The following is a 10,534-nucleotide window of genomic DNA, read 5'->3' on the forward strand; positions in this document are numbered from 1 at the left end:
CAATGGACTCCCCGTCCTCCTGTTTGCAACGACCGAAAACATAACGCTCGTAGATGACGTTCTTTGCTGGCGTAAAGTAATGTTCAAGAGCATCAAGAATAGCTATAGCGTTACCTTGCTGTGCTGCTGTTAGGTTCAGGTTGTGTTTGTATACGTGTCGGCATTCAGTTCCCATTATAGTCCTCAAAGTGGCAGCCACTACCTCATCTTCCTTTTCCAGAAGTCCCGTTGCTAGCGCATAGTCCTCCCATTCACCTCTAAACGTATCCCAGTTCGTGCTCCAATCCCCACTGAACTTCATAACGGCGGGAGGGGGAATGTTCGCTGCCATGTCTAACCGGTGCTAACAACACTGAAGCTAACTAGCAAACTCACTCTAGCTTAAGGCCAATTCCGGGCGAAATTTTACACAAATAAGCATTTGTTTGTAAACCAGAGCAGGTGACTCTAATTTGCGGAAAGCATGGTTAGTTATCCCACTTCTGACACCATGTTTGAATGCTAAATGACGAGACAGAGGCATTGATGCGAGTAACCAGTCTTGTTCAGTACATCACAACACATCCGGGTATCTCAAGCACCCCGGTAAAACACAAGAGTTGCAGTAATGAACATTTACCAACAGATGGCATCACTGTGCCATCTTACACCCATAACAGTACTTGCCAAATTCTCAAAAACCACGGAGGCAGTTTATGGTAGAGAAATTAACATTCAATTCTCTGGCAACAACTCTGCTGGACATTCCTGCAGTCAGCATGCCAATTGCACACTCCCTCAAAATATCTGGCATTGTGTGTGACTGAATTGCACCTGTATAATTAGCTTCTTGATAATCCACCAAACAGGTGTGTCATATCTTGTGGCAAAGGAGCAATGCTCACTAAAAGCACATTTGTGCACAAAATTTCAAAGAAGCTATTTGTGCGTCTGGAACATTTCTGGGATATTTTATTTCAGTTCATGAAACATGGGACCAACACTTTATATATTGCGTTCATATTTTTGTTCAGCGTATCAAAACAGAGAAATAAATCTCACCTGTCTGTGTCATACATTTCAAGTTCCCTTTACCATAAGATTGGCTGCAATGTCTCACAAACAACGACAACAATGTGTTTCATATAAATAAATAGAACAATGTCATTAGTACTTAAAATCAGTGTTACTCTCAATACAATTTTTTACTTCAGATACTGATTTGAGAACAGTTATCGAACCCTCACTAAAGAGGTGGACCCATAGAAACTGATCTATGACCAACAAGAGTGCTTTCTTTGTACAGTGGGTCCGTATAGATACAACGCGAGACAGAATACCTTTCGAGACACATAGCTCGGAAAAGGAAGGAAATGCATGTAGAAATGATAGCATGGTTCACATTAAAGATAGACAAACCATATTAATGGCAGAAAAACGTACACAATCATGGAAAAGTTGGACACGTATGTCTGATATCGATGCTATGATCAGGTGGTCAGAAGTACATCTGGGTCAGCTCTCATCTATCCACATTCAGTTCCCCTAAAATTATTCCAAGTCAAAACCCCTCATCTCCCAGGCCTGTCGGTTACTCCGAGGCCTCACCCCTCCTTTCCATACTGGGGCTTGTCCGGCTCTGGAGTGAAGTTTCCCCGAGTTACAGATCTAGGATCTGCTTCTTCTCCCCCAATCCTAACCATTAGTGAGGGAAATGCAAAACTGACCCAGGATCAGCATCGAGGGGCAACTTCACCCTACTGGGGCTTGTCCGTCTTGTGGGCGGTAATGAAGGCCATGCCGTGGGTCCTCAAGTGGGTGTTAAGGTCGGAGGCCCTGTCGAAGCGCCGGCTGCACACCCTGCAGCTCATTTTCCCCTTACCGTCCTGTGGGGACGAGGGTAAGCCGTCCGGGGAGGAGGGGGTGCGGGGTGGCCTGTGGTGTGACTCCCCCTGGGGATCTCTCACGCGGTGGGCGATGAAACGGTGGCGTCCCAGGGAGCCAGCCGAGGCGAAGCACACGCCACACTGCAGGCACTGGAAGGAGGCGACATCAGCGCGATGCTGCGGGATGTGGCGCTGGAATTCGGCACCGTCCTCCGTGGCGAAGCCGCACGGCACGCAGCGGAACACGTTGTCGTCCTCCTCGGGCTCGGGAAGCGCCGACGCTCGCGTTTTCTTCACAGGAATGCTGCCCCCCTCTGTGGCCTCTCTGCTGTCCGTGCCACCCCCTTCCTCGTCCCCTGGTGGCCCCCCCTCTCCGTCAAGTTCAGATGAGCTGCCTGGGCCCTTACCCGGGACTGAACGCTTCCTGGTCTGTGGAGATCCATGCATGGGGACAGAGGGGTGATGGGGGGGGGGGGGGGGGGGGGTAAAAAAGAGAGAACGTCAAAAAGCAGTATTGATTTTTGGTTTAACATACTCAGATCCATGTCACCACACCATGGGTAACATTACTGAAATGTACCCCCACCAAGTGATGGAAAGAAGAATGGATTCGAACTGACCTGTCCGTCAGTGGCTCTGACCCTGTGATGATGGACCTGGATATGCTTCTCCAGTATGAGCCGACTGCTGAAGGTCCGCTTGCCCTCTGTGCAATATCTGCAAACACACAAGTATACACATAGGCTCTGAGGATGCTGCACACTTTCCCTAGGTGGGCTGATATTCGACTGAACTTAACATTCTAAATATCCCTGCCAATTGTCTTGTCATATCAACTCTACAGACATTTTCAAGTATAATATATATCCTACTTAGCAGACGCTTTTTACCCCAAAGTGAGTTAGTCATGCATACAGCCTGTTTTTATGTACGAGTGGCCCTGGGAATCAAAGCCCACTATCCGTGTTCTACCAATTGAGCTACAGGGGACAAAATATGGTGCTTTTGTGGATGTTTAGATGAGTATGGGGTTCCCTCACTGGCAGTTGAAGACTCTTTTGTTGCCCTCGTGGATGACGCGTACATGACGCCGCAGGCTGGAAGAGGTGGAGAAGGAGCTCTCACACACACAACACGGGAACTTCTTCATAGTCTACAGGGGAAGTTTCGAGGAGAAAAGAGGGTGAGTCCTCTGTGCACACACCCCCATTACACTAAGGTCATACAAATACTAAACAACCTTGGTACAACACCACATCGTGCACATAAAAAAGTTGGTTAAATTCCCATGTACCGAATGGAAAAATACAAGTAAAATGGGTTTCCATTGCATTGAACTCTACTGATGGGTTTGTCACAAAAACAGTTGCGTTATATAGAAAATGTGCCTAGTCTGGTCTTGGCACATGTGCTCTAGCCAACAGCTTGCCGATGATGTAAGCAACCTACATTAAGATAATTATTATGGATAAGAACTGTATTTTTATTTGTCAAAAGGCAGCCAAGCATCGATCATTGCGTCACAAAAATAAGACCCTGGATATTTATTGGAACAGAGGCATTAAGCTCATCATGTGCACTTTCACCACCCTGTGAAGTTCATCATTTATTTAATCTGTAGCCTAATAAACTGCATGGTTTCCCAAGTCGTTGTGGGAGGACCACACAACATATCGCGCAACTCCAAGTTTACTTCGTAATGGTTATTATATCAATTTCTCGCAGAATTAATTTTACATATTTTTGTCTGCATTTATAACCGGCATATCCTATTTCCATCAGCACGCACAGACTTTTATCCGCAATAAGTCAGTTTGATGGCAACATATCTCGTGGGAAAATGTGCATTTATGCAGATTTTCGAATATTCACATGAAAATCAGACGCAAATTGTATGGAAATCTAGCTACAGCAAGCATGTCCCAGCCAAATTAGTACATTTTTCCAGAGGCATGGTTCTGCCATATTTCAATGTAAACAGGATCCACCAGAGCCTAATTTTGAATCTCATAGCAACAGGTCTAAATAATTATGTAAATAAGGTGTTTTTTTATATTTAATAGTTGCAAAAATGTCCAAAAATCTGTTTTGGCTTTGTCATTCTGGGGTAGTGTGATGAGAAAATATATATTTAATCAATTTTAGAATCAGTCTAACGTAACAAAATGTGCAAAAAGTCATTTGGTCTCAATACTTTCCAAATGCACTGTATTTTCTAGGTTAGTCAGATTTATTTTTCCTTAGAAGGTTTCTCTGCAAGTTGACTGGCATCTATTGTGTTGCAATGCCCAAAACAAGTTTCACAGCAACATAATCCCAACGGAAGGCTACAAATTTTTATGTTTTGCAATTCACAAATTATTATTTGATTCAATTCACCGCGATCTAACCGAATCCCAAATACTACAATTTAAAAATAATCGATTCACATCTTTATTTTTTTTATGTGAAGTGGGTCATAGGTTATACAGATAATTACCTTTCCGTGCTCTGTCTTCATGTGAGAGATGTAGTCGTCGCTCTGTGTGAAGGTCTTCTGACATTGCTGGCAGCTCCATTCTGAGATGGTCCCACGATGGCTGCCTACCTCCATAGAACTAGACTGATTCTCAGGTTCCTCATAGTCCTCACCCCCCTCTTCCTCTCCTTCCTCCTCCTCTTGGTCTCGGCCCCAGTCCTCCCCATCTGAGTTGTCCTTTTTTGCAGAGGGCTTGGATTTTGGGAGGGAGGGGGCTGAGGGGTTGGTGGGGGCAGGGGCATTGGATTGGCCCTCCTGTTTGACTGACTGCCTTCTGTGAGCAGTCTGGATAAGAGGAAGTAAGAAAGGGATAACCAATCAGACAAGAGAAAAGGGAAGACAATATTGACAAATTAGCTCCTATAAATTACTATTTACCATCCAGGGGATTGATCAACTAACATGTCACTTTCCTTTACTACAATCGTATGTTTACCTATGAGTTGGAATTTCACTAAACAAACCTTTATGTGTTCCATCATGGAACCTTTCTGTGCGTAGAGTTTGGTGCAGTCAGGACACTTGAACACATGCACTTTCTGCTTGGCCAGGTGGGTGTCGAAATGCATGTACAGTAAGGGTTTCTGGGTAAAAACTGTATCACACATCACACACTTGTAGATCAATCTGCAAATACAGAGAAAGAGGGTATTTAGGAGTGAATTAAACTTTTTTTCAGGGCTCAAATTGTGACAAAAACAGACAAGAGACATGCTTTACAATCAACTAAAAACCAGTGTTTCCCAATTCTGGGGACCCAAAGAGGTGTACATTTTTGTTCTAACACACATGAACACAGTTGAATTAAGTGTGTTAGTGCTAGAGCACTAGGACAAAAACGTACACACCTCTGGGTCCTCTGGACCAGGATTGCAAAACACTGCTCTAAACCTAGAGACATAACATGGTTCAGTGACTGTGGGGTATTTACTTGGCCTGTCCCCCGGTGAGGGTAGGGTGCTGGGTGCTGATGTGTCCCTGTGCACTAGGGGCAGACTTAAAGGCCATAGGGCAGCTGGGGCACTTGTGGAACACCTCGCAGTGGGCCGTCTGGATGTGGGACTTGATGGAGTTCAGACCCCCGAAGACCACCTGGCAACTGGAGCACCTGGGGAACAGATATGAACAACAACAAAATGTTAAACACATAGGTTTAGTCACTGATGCTAATATTGGGTGGCTTGATTGTGATGCAACTAAGGAAAGGAATCTTCAACCACATCTTTTCACATATCTTTGAGATAGAGGGAGTGTATTTGCATTTGATTACTGTATGTATCCCTCATACATCCACCTGACAATGGAGTGTCATAATAATACATAACGCTGCATCTACGCAGTAGTTTGTGGTATGTACACGTGCATGTATTTGTAGCACAATTGTCTATCAGTGCAGATGACCGACACGACACACTGAATAAGGCTGCTAAGCCGAAACATCTGTTTAAGCTAGTGATAAGCTAGTGAAAATACTTCTGCGACTTCCTTTTGTGTGCGGACTTATTACATTTGTTTCAGACACTATCTCTTCACCTGTATCCAATGCGGCGGGCGAAGTGCAGACAGGCCTCCTCCAGGTGGGTCTGGAAGCTGGCCTGCCGGGCGATGCCCCCACACTCTGGACAGACGTGGGGTGCCCGGTGCTTATGAATCCTCTGGTGAGCCGACACACTGCACCAGTTAGGCAGCATCATGGGAGGGGAGCACAGCATACAGGTCTGGGCAGGAAGATGAGAGGTTTAACGATTGACATACAGCACACACATTGAGGAATTAATCAGAACTCGTTTTCATAGTAAACATTAGCAGCATCATGGGAGGGGAGTACAGCATACAGGTTTGGGTAGGGAGGAGGGAGAAAATGTTTAAAAGTTGACTAAGGCATAACACTATGAATACACTACTATTTCTAATACTAGTACTGTGTAATAAGCCAGTCATCAATGCACACCCACAGGTGTCTGGCCAAGGAAGAGAGAGAACATGTTTTAAAGTTAATTGAGGCCTTACAAATGCCTTGTTTTCATAGTAAAACACTAATATTGCGTAATAGTATTGACTAATACATAAAGTAAAGCAGTCCACAATCTGTGTCTGGGAAACTGCCTTATTCAGTCATTATGTATGACTAAGCTTGACACTAGTAGTTCGTCATTAGCCTGTGAATAATGCACACCCATACTTCAGGCTCTGTATCAAAGGGCTCACCGAGTTGGGGGTAGCTCTGATCTGCTGGAAGTGGGCGACCAGCTCGGCCTTGCCAGAGAACTGGGCCTGGCACTCGGGACACTTAAAGTTGTGGTACTGCAGCACCTCTCCCTTCTTGCTGGGGAGGGGCATCAGCACCTGGGGGATCTGGGGCGCACGGCGGACCGGTCTCAGCTGGGCTGCAGAGGGAGACTGTGCGTCCTTCAGTGGGCTGGAACTGGATGACACTGCGGGGGCTCCGGATGTGGTGGAGGGGGAGGAGACTGGAGGAGGAGAGGAGATTGAAGAAGGGGAACACAAGCCTGGTCAACAAAGCAAGAAAGCAAAGCAAGAATACAAAGAAGTTGGAAGTCAATTGCATGATGGTATCTCTCTCTTGTATTTCATATAATAAAATGGACCACATCCTGACAGAAATAAAGCTTTGTTTATATAGCCACATTGTATGCGTCTTAAATTGCTTAAACTTTTTTGCTGCGTCCTATGGGACGAAGCCATTTTCACTAAACTCTCCCGAAAGTGCCGCCTTACTGATGGGTGTGGTGTCCTGCTGGCCAATCATCTGCTCCACGGTGACGGGCCTCATGACGAGGTGAGAGCACTGCATTACCAGCCCTCGTTCCTTATGCTCCCTGGCGTGGAGCAGCAGGCTGCACTTGTTGAAAAAGGCCAGCCGCTTGGCACAGTGGTTGCAGGTCACCTCGATGCGCAGCGAGCGCCTGTCATAGTGGCGAGCCAGGCTGCGCTCCAAGGCGAAGGCATCGCCACATTCTAGACAGCGGTAGCCCATGGCAGGCAGAGGGAGCCCCCACTCTGGGGGCGGAGCCGCCGAGAGGTCAGGCTTATAACTGGGCAGCAGGTTCTTGCTGTTGAGGATCTTGTTGAAGGCCTCCACCAGGCTAGACTGGCTGCGGGAAATGACGGCGCCCGTGCTGTTCACAATGGAGGCAGGCTTGTTTGGCTGGTGAGTACCGGCTAGGACGCTGGCGCTGCCCCCGTTAGACGTTTTAGCACCAACAGGACGTACACTCATCCCACCCATGGCTACTGAGAACTTCGGAGAGGAAGCAACCGAGGGAGTGGCAGGCAGGGCGGCAGATTTAGTGATGCTAACAGCAGTGGCAGATACCTTGGCCTTGTCCGAGTCCGAGGAGGCAGCCATCTTGTTCTGAGCCTTGGTTGCAGCGGCTAGCATAGCACTACTGGCTGCTAGTGTAGACACGGGTAGTGTGTTGAGACTCTTTGCTTTCTGTGACTGGGAGGGTGCCATACGACCAGAGGGAGTGTCAGGTTTCCAGGCCCTGTTGACTGGGGTCTTCCGCACCCCTGGTGGAGCTTTGCTAGGCTCCAAACCCTTGGCTCCAGCAGCACCTGCTTTGGGTGCGACTCTGGTAACAGTTCTGGTGATTCCACCAGTGGAGGTTTTGATGGTCTTTATCCGCACTTTGAGGGGCCGGGCAGGAGCAGCAGGCCCTCCTGGAGTTGAGGTGCAACTTTCAGTGGTTGGAGGTGTAGACTTGCCATCATCCACTTCCATTTTCTCCTCTCCTGTTCTTGCACCCTCTTCCTCTCCAAAATCTGCCTTTCCATCCATAACCTTCTCTATTCCATTTCCCACCTCCATCTCCTCCTCCTCCTCCTTAGGCTCCTGAAGGTCTGAGGGGGGTGGTGTGGAGGCTACTGCAGGGCTGGAGCACCTCTTGGCGGTTACTGGTGCAGCCGATATGGCTATTTCTGGCTCAGGACTTTCAGGTGAGTCTCGCTCTACTATAACATGCTCTGGGTGTTTGTCTTCCTGTGGTAGACTCTTGGTGGAGCCTGACTGGGCGGTTGAGGTCACTCTACAGCCCGAGGGAGTGTCCCCTGGTTTGGGGTGAGCTGCCGATGAGGCCATGGGATGGGTGGAGTCAGAGCTGCCAGCAGAGGACCTAAAACGACGGGTCAGTTTGGGAGGGGTGCGGGAGGGGGAGCCAGGGGGTTCCTGGATCAGCAGCGGGGGCCCTAGGTCCAGATCGGAATCAACCCCCTCTGATTCTCTGGGACACAATGTCGGGCCGGCTTTAGGTGCCCCGTTAAACGGCTGAGATGAGTGCAACGGGTGTGAGGAGAGGGCGGATGGCGGAGACGGGAGCAGAGGCTTGGAAGGCGGGAAGAAAGAAGAGGACAGTCCTACTGACACTCCTGAGACAAGAGACGCAGACACAACAGATGAAGAGGAGGATAACGAAGCGTCTTTGCCTGCCTCTTGCCGTGTGTGCTGCTGCTGTAGGAGCTGCATCTTCCTCGCCCTCCCTACAGGGTCTCCCGACCCTTGCACCATGAGAGGCTTCAGTCTGTTGAATATATTGCCAACCTGCTTGACCGATTTAGTTGATCCAGCACCACCTCCTCCACCCTCCGTTTTGGGGGTAGACACTGACCACGGCTCCCCATTTGATTGGGCCTGAGCCTGGGTTAGGGGCGTAGTTATACCAGCAGCCCCAAACCCATTGTGATTGAGTGGTTCAGATTCCGCTATGTCTGGGGCACAGACACAGAGCCGTGGACCCATAGCGACCCCGGCAATGCTGTCCATAGTGTTCTGGTCTGTGTCCTCATCCCCTCCATCAATGTCAGGTCGTACACAGTTCTTTACGATAACGCTGACAATAGGGGTGTCAGCCTGTGGGTCCGTGGGGCTAGCTGGTCTCAGAGATGGCCCTACACCAACCCCACCGTCTGGCTTTCCCAGAGGTGCACCGCCTGGCCCGTCAGCCTCATCAGCAGACTGGATGGCCTCTTTAGCATCGATGTCAGGAATGTCAAATGCTGCCAATAGGTCATCGAAATCTGGGGTCTTCATGTCCCCCATGCCGGGACCAAATCCTGCAAGAGAGGATACACCAAGAGGACAGAAAATGAGTGATATGATTCCAAGTTTAAAACATCCTGTTTCTCTAATTTCTAATTGAAATTGCTAGCCAGCTGGCTGTCCTTATGTGTTGCAGTTCAGTAAAGGTACCTAGCTAGTTAGTAGCTAAGCAAGTTATTAACACAGATCCAAATCGAACAGGATTGTATTTGACCCGAGCATTTGTAGCGACTGTTAGCCAGCTTAGCAAAACATTGCATACAGTAAACATTTCGAGAGGGATGCTGCTATTACCTAGCCAACTAGCATGAACACAATGCAGTTTGACACATAGCCCGTCTCGCTACGATTGTCAACAAATAGCTATCGCTAGCTGGCTAAAACATACGACAGACTAGCGACAACATATTTAGCTAACTAGCTAAGAAATACATCCAATTGTTTATCGGTTCAATAGATGAATTCACCGAGTGTGGACGTTAAATGTTATATACTTGACATATGGATTAACCTGCAATGGCTTCACAACTAATCAATCATTTAAAAGCACAAACGTCTCGCAGCTGTTAAGTTTATTTTGGCTTCCCCCGCCAGGCTAGATGGCCCGGCCGCGCTGTGCCCAAGCAGAGCGAGGGGTCCTTTAGTGGAGGCCATCCCATGCATTCATAACGAGTTACTGGGAAATAACCATAAATCATTGTCACTGTGGACAATTGATGGGACCGGTATTTTGATTCTCAATTGCACATATTTTTTTTAAATAGTTTACCTGGATCTGTGATTCAACTATTGTCGCTCGCTCCAGATGACGTGCCTTTACTTCCTGCCACACAATGAAGAGGTCCTATCAGATCATTGTATTAATGCAATTTTTGTATTGCCGAAGCTACAAAAAGAAAATGTCGTGGAAATGGTGCCACATACGGACAAATGTAATTTGTTAATATTCAATGTGAACACAAAAGATAACATAATAAAAACGGATATGTTAATTATTGCCACAATAGTTCACACACCTCTCTCTAATTAAGCTTTGCTGTTCTGGCTATATGGGGTGGAGGGGAGTGGGGACTCAATCAATCAGACAGATAT

At 47.5% G+C, this 10,534-nt stretch overlaps 1 protein-coding gene across 4 annotated transcripts; it reads right to left on the bottom strand.

Annotated features, from left to right (window-relative positions):
* Positions 1-929: 929 nt before the first annotated feature.
* Positions 930-10,406, bottom strand: LOC110516488 (zinc finger protein 687b-like). 4 transcript variants are annotated; one of them, XM_036971748.1, is made up of 10 exons: positions 10,212-10,406; positions 7,123-9,456; positions 6,592-6,854; positions 5,917-6,101; positions 5,315-5,491; positions 4,848-5,010; positions 4,345-4,668; positions 2,906-3,018; positions 2,486-2,582; positions 930-2,294 (listed from the first exon to the last, which is right to left on the bottom strand). In XM_036971748.1, the coding sequence occupies exons 2-10, from the start codon at positions 9,440-9,442 to the stop codon at positions 1,737-1,739; spliced, it is 4,200 nt and encodes a 1,399-aa protein (XP_036827643.1). In that variant the 5' UTR covers positions 9,443-9,456; positions 10,212-10,406; the 3' UTR covers positions 930-1,736. The 4 variants fall into 4 exon arrangements, with proteins under 4 accessions (XP_036827643.1, XP_036827640.1, XP_036827642.1 ...); XM_036971745.1 differs by having other exon boundaries at positions 6,592-6,893; XM_036971747.1 differs by lacking the exon at positions 10,212-10,406 and adding an exon at positions 9,954-10,113 and having other exon boundaries at positions 6,592-6,893.
* Between the last annotated feature and the right edge of the window lie 128 nt (positions 10,407-10,534).

This window comes from Oncorhynchus mykiss, chromosome 32, assembly GCF_013265735.2.
Source record: "Oncorhynchus mykiss isolate Arlee chromosome 32, USDA_OmykA_1.1, whole genome shotgun sequence".
Taxonomy (NCBI): domain Eukaryota; kingdom Metazoa; phylum Chordata; class Actinopteri; order Salmoniformes; family Salmonidae; genus Oncorhynchus; species Oncorhynchus mykiss.

What these genes read in the sequence shown, in the direction of transcription:
- LOC110516488 (XM_036971745.1), bottom strand. Translation starts at nt 9,442, where the DNA reads ATGGGGGACATGAAGACCCCAGATTTCGATGACCTATTGGCAGCATTT. An exon ending in CTCACCGGGGGACAGGCCAA is followed by an intron (nt 5,011 to 5,314) that starts GTAAATACCCCA and finishes CTGTATTTGCAG; the next exon opens with ATTGATCTACAAGTGTGTGA. An exon ending in CCATGATGGAACACATAAAG is followed by an intron (nt 4,669 to 4,847) that starts GTTTGTTTAGTG and finishes CCTCTTATCCAG; the next exon opens with ACTGCTCACAGAAGGCAGTC.